Source organism: Myotis brandtii, unplaced genomic scaffold, assembly GCF_000412655.1.
Source record: "Myotis brandtii unplaced genomic scaffold, ASM41265v1 scaffold561, whole genome shotgun sequence".
Taxonomy (NCBI): domain Eukaryota; kingdom Metazoa; phylum Chordata; class Mammalia; order Chiroptera; family Vespertilionidae; genus Myotis; species Myotis brandtii.
In genome coordinates, this window is record NW_005370085.1 from 629,430 (window position 1) to 645,755 (window position 16,326).

The 16,326-nt window shown below is 52.4% G+C and overlaps 1 protein-coding gene and 1 long non-coding RNA gene across 10 annotated transcripts in view; one reads left to right on the forward strand and one right to left on the reverse strand.

Annotated features, from left to right (window-relative positions):
* LOC102250666 overlaps nt 1-16,326 on the forward strand; it is a 44,192-nt gene that overhangs the window by 24,781 nt on the left and 3,085 nt on the right. For 2 of the 3 annotated variants that reach the window (XR_001364472.1, XR_314279.2), the window contains exon 1: nt 15,962-16,209. The exons of the other annotated variant lie outside the window; for it this stretch is intronic. This is a non-coding gene — a long non-coding RNA (uncharacterized LOC102250666). Of the gene's footprint in view, nt 1-15,961; nt 16,210-16,326 lie in introns of those variants that run through there. 3 annotated transcript variants of the gene reach the window in all.
* PDE8A (phosphodiesterase 8A) overlaps nt 1,705-16,326 on the reverse strand; it is a 140,539-nt gene continuing 125,917 nt past the window's right edge. For 2 of the 7 annotated variants that reach the window (XM_014549601.1, XM_014549602.1), the window contains 10 exons: nt 13,081-13,151; nt 12,661-12,825; nt 11,507-11,555; nt 11,188-11,323; nt 9,581-9,779; nt 8,514-8,731; nt 5,095-5,227; nt 4,373-4,555; nt 2,629-2,758; nt 1,709-1,847 (listed from right to left, as the gene is read on the reverse strand). In XM_014549601.1, coding sequence (XP_014405087.1) covers nt 1,735-1,847; nt 2,629-2,758; nt 4,373-4,555; nt 5,095-5,227; nt 8,514-8,731; nt 9,581-9,779; nt 11,188-11,323; nt 11,507-11,555; nt 12,661-12,825; nt 13,081-13,151 — 1,397 coding nt within the window. In that variant the 3' untranslated portion in view covers nt 1,709-1,734. Of the gene's footprint in view, nt 1,907-2,628; nt 2,759-4,372; nt 4,556-5,094; nt 5,228-8,513; nt 8,732-9,580; nt 9,780-11,187; nt 11,324-11,506; nt 11,556-12,660; nt 12,826-13,080; nt 13,152-16,326 lie in introns of all 7 variants that reach the window. The other 5 variants (XM_014549598.1, XM_014549596.1, XM_014549599.1 and 2 more) reach the window with 5 other exon arrangements.

Sequence of the window (16,326 nt, forward strand, 5' to 3'; positions counted from 1 at the left end):
CCTTTGCCTTTGCAACCTTCACCATCTTCATCCTCACCCTCACCTTGAACTTCACCATTCCCTTGACCTGCACCACTGTTACCTGAGTTTCACTACTTTTACCCCCTTCACCTTCACATTTACCGCCTTCATCTTTGCATATCAACTTCACCACCTGCCCCATCATCACCTTCCTTACCATTTTCACCATCTACACCTTCATCATCTTTACCCTTTGAATTCACCACCTTCACCCAATTCCTTCCCTGATGCCACCTATATCTTCACCTTGATCATTTCACCACCATCACCTTCCACCACAATTTTACTATTTTCACTACCTTCACCCTCACTTTGAATTTCATATTCACCATCTTTTATCTTTTCCACCTGCTACTTGATCAGTGGTTCTCAACCTTCCTAATGCCGCGACCCTTTCATACAGTTCCTCATGTTGTGGTGACCCCCAACCATAAAATTATTTTTGTTGCTACTTCATAACTGTCATGGTGCTACTGTTATGAATCGCCATGTAAATATCTGATATGCCGGATGTATTTTCATTGTTACAAATTGAACATAATTAAAGCATAGTGATTAACAAAAACAATATGTAATTATATGTGTTTTCCGATGGTCTTAGGCGACCCCTGTGAAAGGATTGTTCGACCCCCAAAGGAGTCGCGACCCACAGGTTGAGAACCCCTGTACTTGATCTTCACTGCCTTCCCTTTCACTCACCTCTTTCACTGCTGCAACCTTCCTCTTGACACTACCTTCACACTCTTCCTCATCCACGGCAACCTTTGTTGCACTTGACTTTCACCACCTTTGCCCTCACTTTGAACTTAACCACTTTCACCTTGACCTTACCACCTTCACCTTTTTACCACCTACATTTTCACCGTGGCCACTTCACATTGACCTTCAACCACCTCCTTCACTGGCAAAGTTCACCTTCACTACCTGCCCCTTGAGATTCACCACCATTGCCTTCTTCGTCTTGACCTGCACAGCTTTACCCCACCTCCTCCACTGTTGCCACCTTCAACATCACATTCACTACCTCTACCTTCATCCTCAACTTCACTACTACCTTCTCTTCCTTCACCTTTACCTGTATCACCTTTACTCCCTCACTTTCATCCTCAATTGAACTTTTCCATTTTCACCTTGACCACATTTGACCCCTCCATCTCCTTACCTTTGCTGCTTTCAACTTGACCTTCACAATGACTTTCAGCACCTTGAGATTCACCATTTTCACATCCTTCATCTTGACCTGAACTAACTTTATCACCTTCACCCTCACTATGGACTTTACCACCTACACCCCTTTTCACCATGAGGGTGAGAATCGAGGTGGCAGAGGTGTAGGAGGTGAGTGAGCGTGATAGTGGTAAAGGCAGGAACCCTCTGCCCACAATGAGTCTGAGGTCAATGTTGGCTACAAAATGTGGCTCTCACTGACGACACAACTGCCTCCTTTCTTATTCTGTGTGATACTGATAAAACCAAGGAAGCCCAACCAGCGTGGCCCAGTGGTTGAGCGTCAACCTATGGCCCAGGAGGTCATGGTTCATTTCCCAGTCAAGGCATCTATCTGGGTTGTGGGCTCAATCTCCAGTGGAGGGCGTGCAGGAGGCAGCTGATCAATGATAATCTCTTATCATTGATATTTCTCTCTCTCCATCTCCCTTCCTCTCTGAAATCAATAAAATATATTTTAAAAAAACAAGGAAGAGGGTTCACATACTATTTTGGTTCCAGAGGTGGTCGGACGCCCCGCAGCTTCATTTCGTCGAGTCCTTTCCAGTATTTAAAATTGTTGTCCAGATGCTGCAGTAACTCCTGTAGGTCCACAAAGTCTGAAGAAACAGGGGAGTGTGAGATCTTCTCACAGCCTCAGCTTAGAGGCTCGGACTTTCTAAGGAGAGAGCGTTCGGAAGGAGGGAGGACTGGCATCTGCAGGATGCTCAGCGCCCACGTGTGCTAAAGGCAAGCCCTGCACTCCTGCCAGCAGCTCCTCTAGGACTTGCTCAGCTCACAACTCCGATCAGTAAAACGGGGCACGTCTGCTAAATTTACCGTAATCAGCACCTTTGGGGCTGGGCTGTCAGGAACAAAGCACCGAGAGCCCCACCTTACGGCGATGCCAGGAGACAGCAGGCTGCGAGTCCCTCTCCTGTGGGTGCTCCCACCCCTTGCACTGCAGACCACATCTGCCTGCCCGCCCTGCAGCCCTTCCCCCAAGTGCGGTCCCATGGCGGGCAGAGCAGGTTCCCAGAGGGGCCCCTTTGCGGAAAAGGATGTGCCTCTGTCAGGGCAGCGGCTGGAGCAAATGGCTCCAGGAACACCGTGGGGTGTGGAGTCAGTGTTCGTGGTTGTGAATCCTAGTTTCTCTGCTACTCTCTGTGTGGCCCCAGTTCGTCTCTCACCTCTGAAACTGGCATGACAACCGCCCCTTGGAGGGCAGTTAATGAGGATGTGCACATGCCCCGGCCTCAGGGCCCGGGCGACAGCTTGTTCATCTCAGTCTTTCTGGAAAGTGTAAGCCCCAAGCATGACCTGGAGTCACATACAGAATATAGCACTCGCTACTTGCTGCGCTGTCCTGACATCTGGGAAAAGTCCTCTAAGAGTCCTTACCGTCCCAAGCATGGTACATGTCTGTGACGAAGTAGTCGATGAAGGAGATCTGGGACTTGGGGATGCTGCAGGTGTTTCGGTCAAAAGCTGGCATCGCCACAGGTAAGTCCAGCTTCTTTTCTTCTTCGGTCTGCAGAGCAGAAATGCCAGAATTATGAGTCTCGGTGTCTGCTCCACTCCTAGAGCCCAGGGAGCTAGTGGTGAGAAGCCGACTGGGAGCCCCTGCCACCAGATTCCAAGTTGTTCCCCAAGTGGGGCCGGCTCTGCCAGGAGGGCCTCGGGACACCCCACCCACATTCTCAGCACCTGAAAGCCTCCTGCCGAAGCTCCTCCGTTAAGATTCCGAATGGCACCTGCGCCCACTAGCTGCCACCCTCCCCGCAGCCACTGTCCCAGCGCCTGCCACGGGACGCAGGGGTGAGTGAGACACAGCCCCTCACAGCATGGGGTCTGGTGGCTGTTCTCGTCTCCGGCCACGTTATCTTATCTGGAAAGATTCTGAACACCCCGAGATAACGTGCCGCAAAACAGAACAAACATCAGCTCGGAGGTGAAGCACTTTATATGCAGTCATGTGTCCTTAGGAGAAGGTCACAGAGCGCACCTACGCTACCAGCCTGTGCGGCATGCTGGACCATAAGACAATGCTACCTGTGCATCTCCGTAAGGTAAAAATGGTGCCCTTGTACAGGGCACTTAGCAGGACTGGGCGCTGCTGTGGGTGAGCAGGGAGAGAGGCTAGCACATCACTGCCCAGAACTACAGATTTTATGTACAAGCCCTTCCCTGCCTCCTGCCGCCAGAGACAGACATAGAACACGGAAGCTGCCAGTGCTGATCAGGATTTACTGGGAGGATCCAGGAGAAATTAGCCACTGGGTGTGGCGAGGTCACCGTACATCCACTGACAGGAGGGAGGGAAAGGTGGCCTGAGGATCAGTAGGAACAGAAAATCAAGAGGGAGAGAAAGAAATGCGGGGACTGGCACGGCCACGGGATTTTGGCTGGTGCATGTTGGAACAGTCGTCAGATTAAGGAATTTTGTGTTGTTCATAAAAAAGAGGGTGTTTAGCCCTAACTGGTTTGGCTCAGCGGATAGAGCGTCAGCCTGTGGACTGAAGGGTCCCGGGTTCAATTCCGGTCAAGGGCATGTACCTTGATTGCGGGCACATCCCCAGTGGGGAGTGTACAGGAGGCAGCTGATCGATGTTTCTCTCTCATCGATGTTTCTAACTCTCTATCCCTCTCCCTTTCTTTCTGTAAAAAAATCAATAAAATATATATTTTTTTAAAAAGAGGGTGTTTAACATTATTTGGACTTTGGAAATGTTTTCTGTTCCGCTGACCCTCTCTGCTCTCCTGCACTGAACTGATGTGCTTTACATCGCTACACCCTGAAAATATTTCCCAAGTGCAGGCCAGGCTGGACCCACTGACCGTGAGAAGTGGCAGTGGCCCTTCGCACCCGTTAAAGTAGGTCCTGACGACCTGTGTCCTTGTCCAGGGTCTCGGGTCCTCAACAGAGTAACAGCGCCGCACCCTCTGCACCCTCAAGGCCGTCAGCGCGGGCTGTGGTGCGGGGACGGGCTCCTCGGTGCTGAGACAGGTCAGTGAATAGGGTGTAAGCTGTGCTCTCAGAACTGAGAGGCTGTGACCTGTGAGAGCGAATCTACTGCCACCCCCACAGATACGGCTCCCACCACAGGGAAGTGGAAATTGAGGCACTTAAGAGGCAGTGTCTTACCTGAGAAAAATACTCCTCCGAGATGCGTGCAGCCCACTCGATGCACTGCTCCAAGGGCCGGCAGGGGTTGGACACGTCCGCGCACTTGAACATCATCCACTTGATCATCATCCGCTTGATCAGAGTCCGGTTCTCTGGAGACCGGAGCATCGTGTCTACGTCACGAGGGTTTGGCTCACTCCCCTGGAACATGGACGTTTAGAGCGATCAGCGTGGGCCCGGCCCCACTGTGAGCACGAGGCACTGCATGTGACTTCTCTCTGTGGCAGGCGGGGAGCAGGTACAGGCCACAACCAACTCTGTCCTGGGGGCAGGGCAGGGGCGTCTAAACCCTTGTCCTTGGGAAGGGGGTTGTCAGAGGCTGACAGACAGGGAGACCAGGTGAAGGGAGCCGAGTCCTTGACAGGACGTGCGAAGGGTAATAAGCCAGAAAGCCAGGGAGACACACAGGAGCGCAGAAGTAAACTGGGGTCCTAGCCTCACAGACGGGGTACTGGTGGGGGCTGGGCTGCGGTGGGAAAGGCTGGTAGCAAGGGCTTCAGTGCACAGGGCGAGGTGGTGGGCAGACAGCGGCCTCAGAGGAAGAGGGTCCAGGAAAGAATCGGTGCTTTTTTGTAAAATCTACTCCACTAGATCCACCGTGAGGACTGACAGAATAAACTCCAGGAACCAACACCACGGAGGAGCCTCGCACAGGTCGCGTGGCAGCCAGTCCCCCTCACCTCGCTCTCCTCCAGCTCTGCCAAGGGCTTGACAACGCTGTTGACAAACTTATTGATGTGCTCGAAGTGCCTGGTCATCTCTGTGGCCAAGACCATGTCGATGATGGCCTGGCGCAGTGTCCGGTAATCATTCCTGTTTCAGACGACAAACAAGAGGCCGCTGAGATCACACACCCAGACCGGACAGGAATGTGACCTGGCATGTGTGTCCCTGGAGCTACAGTCCTGACATCACTGGGAGGCGCACTTCAGAAGAATGGAGGTTACAGGCGAGCGCCCCAACAGAAGCTAAAATCAGAATCTTAAGGCAAGACCTTCCAGATGCAGTGTCCACGACGCTGTCATCCCGGTCAGGCACCCAGTTCTCAGAACAGAGAAGGGACGCAGCCGGGTGAGCAGAGCCCGGTCTCGCTGAACATGGGGCCCGTGGTTATGAATGTGCCCACAGAGGACCCAGCGGCTTTCGTGCCCAGAAACTCAGCCCTGAGGGCTCAGCACGGCCAGGGAGTGCTCCACGCCTCTTCCCAGCACTGGCTTCTCATTACTTTCAAATTTCTATTTTCTGAGGACGCAAACCATACCATTAAAAACTCAAAAGGTGCAGAGAACGGTGCGGTCATTCCGTTCCTTTCCCCAGAAACAGTCCGTTATCAGGGCCTTGTGTACTTTTCCAGAGGTGACGGGTCTGTACACATCCACACACAAGTGTCTCTGAATAAAACCTACTTTAAATCCACTCTGAAATGCTAGAACGTGGCAAAGGGGAGTTTAGTACAATCAGGAGTCTCCTTTTTATAAAATCCGCATTAAAACTTTCCTCAAAAACCCAAATGGATACATACTTTAAGTATAGTTGTTCATATGGGAAATCCTATATAATAAAAGCATAATATGCAAATCGACCAAACAGTGGAACAACTGGTCGCTATGACGCACACTGACCACCACGGGGGCAGATGCTCAATGCAGGAACTGCCCCCTGGTGGTCAGTGCGCTCCCACAGGGGGAGCACCGCTCAGCCAGAAGCCAGGCTCATGGCTGGCGAGCGCAGCTGCAGTGGTGGGAGCCTCTCCTGCCTCCGCTGCAGGTGGCGGTAAGGAGTGAGGGGTCCTGGACTGCGAGAGCCCCAGACTGCGAGAGGGATGTCTGACATCCCCTGAGGGCTCCCGGACTGTGAGAGGGCATAGGCCGGGCTGAGGGTCCCCCCCCCCCCCCGCCCTGGGAGCGCTGCTCAGCCAGAAGCCAGGCTCACAGCTAGCAAGTGCAGCAGTGGTGGTGTGAGCCTCTCCTGCTTCCGCTATAGGCGGGTGGTAAGGAGCGAGGGGTCCCGAACTGCGAGATCCCCAGACTGCAAGAGGGATGTGTGACTGCTGGCTTAGGCGCGATCCCCGGCAGACATCCCCCAAGGGGTCCCGGATTGCAAAAGGGCACAGGCTGGGCTGAGGGGCCCCCCCCCCCCCCAGTGCACAAATCTCGTGCCCCGGGCCTCTAGTAATACCATAATTAACAAATAGACATACAAAAATAAACTTACTTTTGCCCACCCCTATATTCTTCGTGACAGAATACATTTTCCTTCTTCCCTGATGTTCAGTCTCTATCACTAGACACCAAGGGGCCAGTGGTGAACAAAAGGCCCCATGATCTTACAGAGCTTAGGAATCTGCTCAGCCCTGCTGGGAGCTCTGCTGGTTAGAGCGTCATCCCATACGCCAAGGCTCAGGTTTGATCCCGGTCAGGGCACATACAAAAAAAATCAATGAGTGCATCAATAAGTGGAACAACAAATGGATGTCTCTCTAAAATCCTATCCTATATAATAAAAGGGTAATATGCAAATCAACTGAATGGCGGAACGACTGGTCGCTATGATGCATACTGACCACCAGGGGGCAGATGCTCAACACAGGAGCTGCCCCTTGATGGTCAGTGCATTCCCACAGGGAGCACTGCTCAGCCAGAAGCTGGGCGAGTGCAGCGGCTGGTGGCAGGAGCCTCTCCCGCCTCCAAGGCATTGCTAAGGAGCAGCGAGCAGATGGGCAGTAAGGAGCGAGGGTTCCCAGCCTGCAAGAGGGTGCAGGCTGGGCTGAGGGACCCCCCGAGTGCACGAATTTTTGTGCACTGGGCCTCTAGTCAATCAAATTTCTAAAACGAATTGAATCAGCCCTAACTGGTTTCGCTCAGTGGATAGAGCGTCGGCCTGGGGACTGAAGGGTCCCAGGTTCGATACCTTGGTTGCGGGCACATCCCCAGTAGGGGGTGTGCAGGAGGCAGCTGATTGATGTTTCTCTCTCATCGATGTTTCTTACTCTCTATCCCTCTCCCTTCCTCTCTGTAAAAAAATCAATAAATATATTTTTAAAAAATTGAATCAGACATTAGACAAATAATGAAAAATGTGGTAAGTGCTACAAAAGAGACTTGGGACCGAGTAATGAGTGTGCGGGGCCAGGGAAGTGACGTGTGGACCGAGGAGATGCTTGCTGGGCAGAGGGAGTGTCCCCGGCAGGTGACAGGCGCTCTGAATGTCTAAGGCTCCCGAGGTCAGCATTCCTCTTCCTTGTCTGCAAGTGTCAGGATGCAAAGGAGCTGCTCTAAGTGGAAGGAGCCAGCCACAAAGCCCACCCAGTGAGATGCCCCCCTTCACTAGAATGTCCAGAACTGGCCAATCTATGGAGACGGAACTGGTCAGTGGTGGCCTCAGGCTGGAGGGCTGGGTGAGTGAGGAGTGACTGCTGATGAGTTTGATGTTTTCATTTGTGTATTTTAATCCTCACTCGATATTTTTCCATTGATTGTTAGGGTGAATGGAGAGAGAGGGAAAGACAGAGAGAAACATCGATGTGAATCACATCAATTGGTTGCCTCCAGCATGAGCCCTGATCAGGGCTTGGCCTGAGGAGGAGCCTACAACCAAGGTATGTGCCCTTGACCAGAATCGAACCCGGGACCCTCCAGTCCACAGGCCGATGCTCTGTGCACTAAGCCAAACCGGCTAAGCTGAGTTTGATATTTTGAGAGGAGGATGAAAATGTCCTAAAAGTGATGGTGGTCAGGCTGCATTACTCTGAATAAAGACCATCATGCACTCCAAATGGGTGAGCAGTGACGGCGAACCTTTTGAGCTCGGCGTGCCAGCATTTTGAAAAACCCTAACTTAACTCTGGTGCCGTGTCACATACAGAAATTTTTTGATATTTGCAACCATAGTAAAACAAAGACTTACATTTTTGATATTTATTTTATATATTTAAATGCCATTTAACAAAGAAAAATCAACCAAAAAAATGAGTTCGCGTGTCACCTCTGAACACGCATGTCATAGGTTCGCCATCACTGGTAGAGTGTGTGAACTTACCCCAATAAAGCTGTGTGAAGAGAGAGACAGAGGGACCAACACCCTTTCTTGTTACCCTCACCTCTCCACGTTCTTGAAGATGTTGCTCCTGTCCTCCCTGGCGGTCAGCTGGAAGGCCAGGGCCGCGTGGTGGCTCTCCAACACGGCACAGTCGTTGTACAGCACGGCCAGCGCGCTGCCCGCGTTGCACAGGGAGAGGTTGGTCCTCCCCGGGTGGTCCAGGTCGTGGACGGCGGCTGCGATGAGGGCAGCGGCCTCATCCACTGAGTCTAATGCTTGCTGAAAAGGAGAGACCTTTTAGAAACGCATGGCACCGAGCAAGGACTCTGCATAGCTCTCTTCCTGCCCTGTTACTTTACGGTAAGAGTAGCTCAGATTTCTGAGAAAAGCGTCTTGTTGAGCAAACCCAGCTTCCCTGTTGCAACTGTGAAAGTTGTATCTGTGCATGTTTTTTAGGGAACGTTACCGACTGTCACTCACACAAGTTAAGGACTTGCCCCAACACAGGTGTCCTCAGCGGAGAGGCGTGAATGGCTGAACGGCACGATGTGAATTATCTTAGTTGACGCGTTAGAAGTGTTTTCAGTTAGCGTTCTGAATGCGCACGTGTTCTCTATAGAGCAGTTCAGAAGCAGGAAGTTACAGCAGAACGTGGGGTCTTACATGCTGCTCTGTATTCTGTCCATGACAGTGCTCCCTCGGGACTCCTGTTCTACCCGGGCCTGGGGAATGAGCTTTCTTTAAAAACAAAAACCCGGCTCTGAGGTTTGCCCTGCAGGGTGAGGAACTAACATCTGCTCAACACGCCCAGGTGCCAGACGTGCCCTCGTCCGCTCCCTGACTTTGGGGGGACGCAAGGGGGCCCTAAAGCGGCAACAGCCAACACTGAGTTGGCAGTACTTGCTTCTAGGTTCAGAGTGAAAGCCCAGTGCACAGCCCCTCCTGTTCCTGCCGCCTTTCTCCCTGGGGACCAGCCCGTCCTCTGCTTCCATGGAACAGCTGGGTCACGTGAACAGACACTGTGACTCCCTGTGCCACGGCGCGGGCCCCTGTGGCCGCACACAGGGGTCACTCCTGAGCAGCCACACTGCGTGGAACTGGGGGAGGCAGACACGGCGCACGGCGCACCTTGATCCTCTCCTGGCAGAGGAAGTAGGCAGTGGCGTGCAGCACGTCGGCAGCGTGGGTGGAGTTGTGGTAGGGGTTGGAGGAGTGGTAGTTGGCTTCCATAATCTGCAGCCATAGCCGCAGCGTCGTCTCCGAGCACTTCAAGAATTCACAGACCCCAAAGCGAGCGAAGATTTTGAGGCCAAGAAAAGTCAAAGGCCTGTAAGGAGAAACCGTCACAGCATGGAAGCCGAGTCAGATGCCAGAGCCGGCGAGGCAGCGGGGCCCTGCCTCCTGGGAGCCCCCACAGCCGGGCGGGGGCTCGGACGCCTGCTACACTCGGTTCCTCAAAATCAGCAAGTTTGTAGCCAAGCTAAACTGGTGCCACCTCGAACCCCACGTTCTCCTTTGTGCCTGTGCCACCCGCTGGGTATCCTGCCTGGATTCAATGACCACACAAGAGCCAGACAGTCATACGCCCTCTGCTGGCCTCGTGTACGAGGAGGTTCCCCTTGGAGCAGTGGTTCTCAACCTTCCTAATGCCGTGACCCTTTAATACAGTTCCTCATGTTGTGATGACCCCCAACCATAAAATTATTTTCGTGGCTACTTCATAACTGTAATGTTGCTCCTGTTATGAATCGTCATGTAAATATCTGATATGCAGGATGTATTTTCATTGTTACAAATTGAACATAATTAAAGCATAGTGATTCATCACAAAAACAATATGTAATTATACATGTGTTTTCCGATGGTCTTAGGCGACCCCTGTGAAAGGGTCGTTCGAGCCCCAAAGGGGTCGCGACCCACAGGTTGAGAACCGCTGCCTTAGAGGGTGAGCAACTGGCCAATCCTTGACCTGGCTTTTGGTTCGAAGGTCAAGAAATGTGGTTCTGCTGAGGCAGTGCCCAGAGGCAATGGGCTGGCAGGGCCTGAGCCGACCTGCCTTGGCCTGATTTTATGTGAAAGGCTGGTCACTAGAGCGTCAACCAGGAGCTTAAAGACCTGTCTGCCATGGGGTTTTCTTTTCCACGGTCTTTGCCAGGTCGGGGCCACCTGCCGTGGGGACAGTTCACCCAGATTGGGGTGTGACCTGACGCTGTCTCCTGGTGATCCCACGGGAGTGCACCTCCCCTGTGACTGCCCTGCCCCCACATCAGAGCCTCCACCTGAGGGGCACCCCTCCTGTGTGCCAAGCCAGCCCCCCCTTGGTTAACAGTTCTCTCCCAGCAGGTGCAATGGTAAAGGCACAGTCCCAGTGCCCTCGCCTGCCAGCACACCAGTCGCCAACACAGCCGCCGTGTTGTGTTGGTGTATTTGTCATTTTAGTTCTAGGCTCTGAGTGGGGCTCTTTGCTGTGATCCCAGCAGATCACCTCCTACAGGGGAGATCAGTGCCTGTATTTTACAGGAAAACCCTGCCATTTGGAGAAGTCAGCACTTGTTCCATTTCACGCTTCCCAGAGTCTGTCTCCTCGGGGTCGTGACCAGGCACTCCTCCCTGGCTCCCCACGGACCCCCACCGCCCGGGACCAGGGACCAGCTCTGTGCAAAACCCACTCCTCGGGGGCTTCTCCGCTCCGGCCCTCGGCATCGAGCTGTTCGCTGAGCGCCAGGTGGGCTCACCTCTTCTGAGTGGCAGTCTCCAGCTCAAAGACATTAAAGTCCCAGTCGTCATCGTTTTCCATGGCCTCCGCTATCCGCGGTGGGATATTGTGAAGGGACTCGGAGGCGAGTAAGCTGCCCGAAATTTGATGCAGGTCTGGGGAGGGGTGATTGGGAGACAGTGTCAGCAGGCTCTGCCCGTGAACCACTCCTGAGGGCACAGTGCTGGCTCAGGGCTTTGTTTCGGGGCTTTTAGGACAAACCATCGGGAAAACTAATTTTTATCATTTAAACTTGACTGTAATGTTAATGATCAAAAAAATTACAAAGGAAAACGTACTTTTTGTTGAGAGAGTATACTCATTACCAGATAGTCTTCGAAAACCGTCCTGATAAAAATCAAGGAAACGAGAGAGAGAAGTCACTGCTGTTCTTTACTTGACACTCCCAGAGGGCAGTAGGGCAGATTCTCCCTCACACCCCCCCAGGGGCCCTCCCTTCCATCGCCTGGCACTAGGACTGGGGGAGGGAGGGGGCAGCTTGAGAGGGAGGCCCCAAGGCCCGGCGTTCCTGCTGGCACTCAGACTGTTTGGTTTCTTAGGGACAACGCCCCTCTTCCCCATCTTTTTCCCACCCCACCCTCCTCACCCTAATGGACACCAGGCTTCCGTGTCCTCTAGAAAAAGCTAGAGTCTCCCTGGCCCTCTAAGCACTCCGACTCCGCCCAGCAGAGCCTGGGTGAGAGCTGCTCCCAGCCCCTATAGCAGCCCCCCTCTTTCCTGCAGGCCTCTCTCCCTCCTCCTCCTGTGTCACTGTCCGCCTCCCCACAGGCTGGGGGGCCTCTGTCTATAGGCCAGACCCATGTTAGACATGAGTCTCAACACACATTCCCATTACGGAACCTCGCTGTCTCTCTGCAGTCCTGATGTCATAACATTGGGCTGTAGGCGGCTACCGGAACCTGCTAAAGCCCAATGTTTAAGATGTCAGATGACCTCAGAAAGCAGGACCTGGGAGGGAAGGGAAGTTTTATTTCTGACCAACACACAGGTGACGGTAGTGACGGGCTGATCTGTCTTCCACACAGTTCTTCCCGTGGAGACCTCTATCCGAGACGGGCCTCACGAGCCCACGGCACAAGGCCTTCTCCCCGTGAAGCCGCAGACCTGGGCAGGGGGTCTGGAGGGAACCTGGGCCCTGTCCTGTTTCTGCAGCATCGAGCATTTATTTTTCTTTTTTTCTGCCCCTGTTTTCAAAGTCTTTAAAACAATTAAGATTTATTTAAATAAATTGCTCGTAGGACCACTAAGCAAAAATGGGGCCCTGGCTCAGCAGACTGTCTGCCCTCCTCTGCTCCACGCTGAGCCCTGGGTGAGGCGGCAGGTGGGCGAGGCTGTGGCCTAGGCGTGCAGCGAGCCCTGTGCAGCAGCCCACGAACAGATAACGGGGCAAACAGGACCAGCAGCTCCGCCGCAGCCCGGCCAGTGCACTTACGGACATCAGGCCCCCAATGAGGTCCTTGGTGTGAGGATCCTCTTCCTTAGCCCCGAACGGTGGTGAATACAGCTCCGAGGTTCTCAGAATTTCCAGGACGCGGTCTAAGGCTTCCGACACAGGCATGGAACTGTTCTCCTGGGCAGCATTGATGATATTGATCACCTGCAATATGGGAAGAAGAGACACGAGGGTCAGAGCCTTCAAAGCAACAGGAAAGCAACCCTGAGTCAGGCTGCCTGGTGCTCAGGGCCAACCCAAGACCAGCCAGCTGTTCCCGCCACACGTCCTCTCTCCAGAGGGAGGGCTCCATGGCCAGGAGGGCGCTGTTACTGTGCGGGCCCCTGGTTCTCATGGGAAGCAATCTGCTGGGAGGACAAGGGTGGTCTGCTCAGTGGAGACGGGCCACAGACTCCTCACCTTGGTGATGGGCGCCTCGATGGTCATGGAGTGGATCCGGGCCACGGAGGAGTGTCGCCTCTGGCTGGCCACTGCAGGGAGATTACACGGGCAGAGATCAGGGCCGGCACAGCCAGGGCTCCGTGTCCTCCCTCTCCCCACCCCCCGAGGCCTCCGTGTACTGCACGGGAAGGGGTAGGAGCAGAACCACCCGGTCACTGAGCTGCCTTCCCATCCTAAGAGCCAGCACTGCTTTCCTCGGTTCCAGGCACTAGGATGCACTTGGCCCCAGACTGAACTTCTGATGCCAGAGAGAGAACAGGAAACAGTCCGCACGCCAAGGCCACAAGCCTCTCTGTGTTTATAATGAGGCCGATGACTGCTCGGCTTGCTGCTACCCAGGAGCAAGAGGCCCTGGGAGACAATGCCACAGGCTCTTTGTGCCACACACGCCGGAGCCAAAATACAGCTCACCACCAACTGAAACCCATGAGTTTCTGCCAAAGGTTTCAAGGCAGAAACCTTGGCTGTTTCCCACGGTTACGCTTAGTCAGGACTCATTAGGGCAACACGTCCACCCGGCAAGCGGCAACTCCGAGCTCTGGTTTACGTTGTTGTTGGTCCTGCCAGACGTGGCTCCTTGGGGGAGGCTGCGCTGGGGGGAGCCTGGGCCGTGACAGGCAGCAAGAACCAGTGCAGCGATGGCGAACCTTTTGAGCTCATGCTGACATGCCAACTTAACTCTGGTGCCATGTCACATATAGAAGTTTTTTGATCTTTGCAACCACAGTAAAACAAAGACTTACATTTTTGATATTTATTTTATACATTTAAATGCCATTTAACAAAGAAAAATCAGCCAAAAAAATGAGTTCACGTGTCAGAGGTTCGCCATCACTGATCTAGTGTCACACAGAGTTCTGTGTGTCCCCCTGAAAGCTCCACTGTCAGGCCAAACCTCTGTACCAGGGACCTTAAAGGGTCACAGTGTTCCCCGGCCTGAGGCGGCTTCCTGTGACCAAATGGAGGCTCAGGAGCAGCACCGCACGACGAACCAACCCCAGGCTCCCAAACGCTTTCAATGCTGGCGACCAGCATATGGGTGCTGACTTTCCCAATGTGGCCATTAAACCAAAAATAAGAACCACTATTTTATCACGATGTCATAAAAGGACTTTTTCTCATTTCAAAATGTGATAGTGACAGCTGCTCACAAAAACCATACCACAGTGTAAATGCAATAAAGTCGGGGAGAGAAAATGTACAGATGGTTGGGACTGTGTGTGCACTGAGTCCCTGAGCACCTGCAGACCTCAACCATCACTGAGCAAGCGTCAAGGTTACTCGGTACGAGGTCAGTACACAAGAGTCAACTGTAATTTTGTATGCTAGCAACAAACAATCGGAAATTGAAGTAAAACCACACCATGTGACAGCATCAAAGAACATCAGTATATTCTATGCATATAAAAGCCTAATATGCACAGTGTCCCCTCAGGAGTTTGACCGGGAGACCGGAAGTTTACCGCTAGGGGCAGTGCAGATGGAAGGAAGGCCCCGGCCAGCAGCCACCAGGGACCCTGCCTGTACATGAATTTTGTGCACTGAGCCTCTAGTTTAGAAATAAATCTAACGAAAGATTTCAAAATTTATACACTGAAAATGCAAAATATTACTGAGATAAAATAAGCTACACAGAGACACAACATTTCATGGTCTGCAAGACTCAATATTACTGAGATTTCAATTGTCCCCAAATTGATCTATAGATTCAAGAGACTCCAAGATAAAACTCAGGAGATGGTGTGTGTAAACGAACAAGCTGGTTCTAACTGTCAGACAGAAATGCAAAGAACCCACAATGACGGCCAGGAGCATCTCGAGGAAGCTCACACTCTCAGGCGGCCAACTTCCCTTAAGGCTGCAGGAATCGCTGGCACTGCTCCAAGCACAGACCGACCGCCAGTGACACGATCCAGGACCTGGCCATGTGTTAGAGACCCAAATTTACGACGGTGCTACTACAGAACGTGTATTGCCGTTTTCCAATGCAGTGCTGGGCCAACTGGGTTTTAATGTTGGGGCAAAATTCCTCCTTGGTCTCTACTCGCTCCTGATAAAAAATTAACTTGAAATGGATCACAGACCTAAGGTGCACACAGGCTTCCAGAAGGAAACATGGGAGAACATTTTCATGACCATGGAGCAGAGGAAGAGTTCTTAAACAGGACACAGGAAGCACTAGCTATAAGAGAAGACATGGATACAGTGAACTGGATTAAAGTTAAAATTACGAACCTGTGTTCATTAAAAGAGTGAAAAGGCAAACCACAGAAAATCTATTTTTGATACATATATCCAATAGCGGCCCATATCTAGACTGTGTAATAAACCCCTCTGTCTCCCTCTCCCTTCCATGCTCTAAAAATCAAAGAAAGAGTCTCTGGTGAGGATTAACAAAATAAATAAATAAACCATTAGGTCATTCAGGCCACTTCTACATAAGCTTTAAAAAGTATATTCCAATTAGAACTTAAATAATATTTGCAGAATAAGCCTCTCACTTGCCAAAATACAGCTCACCTCCCCACCAGAAAGGAAGCTTATGGCAAACTCCTGCCCACAGTGACGCATAGTAGGTGCTCACCTAAAACCATCGATCGGTTATTAGGAATTTGTATTTCAGCAAAACGGAAACCAGTTTTACCCTCGGCTAATTGATATAAACAAGAGTTGGATCCTGCAACATATTTCTGGTCACAAAAACATCACCAAACTTCTAAATAAAAACCCAAACACTTCTAATATTAAACACTGAAATAAGCATGAGCGATCCACATATTTAAGAAAGGCCAATAAAAACAAGTGAGGTCATTATTTTAACCCGCTTATTCCAGTTCAGGGCCAGGGTGCCGCAGCCGCCCCGGCCAGCAAAGGCCCGGCAGGACCCCTCCACGGCGGGGCCTCGCCCACACCCACTCGGATGGGACCTCCAGACACACACTTCCCAGCGTGCTCTCTGGGCTGCGGGAGGAAACCCAGGCCGCCTGGGAGAACCGCACACCCCACACAGGCAGTGACCTGCCGGGAACGGGATTCTTCCTCCTGTCAGCACTGAACGCTACTCCAGGACCTGCTGTGACACTTCAGGTAGGAACTCAACCAGACAACAGACAGTACACTGGCCCTTTTCTTCATTCCCTGACTCCCTCAAAAGGCTCAGCATGGAGCCCACTGGCAGGAGCCGGAGGGGAGGGGAGTGACAGG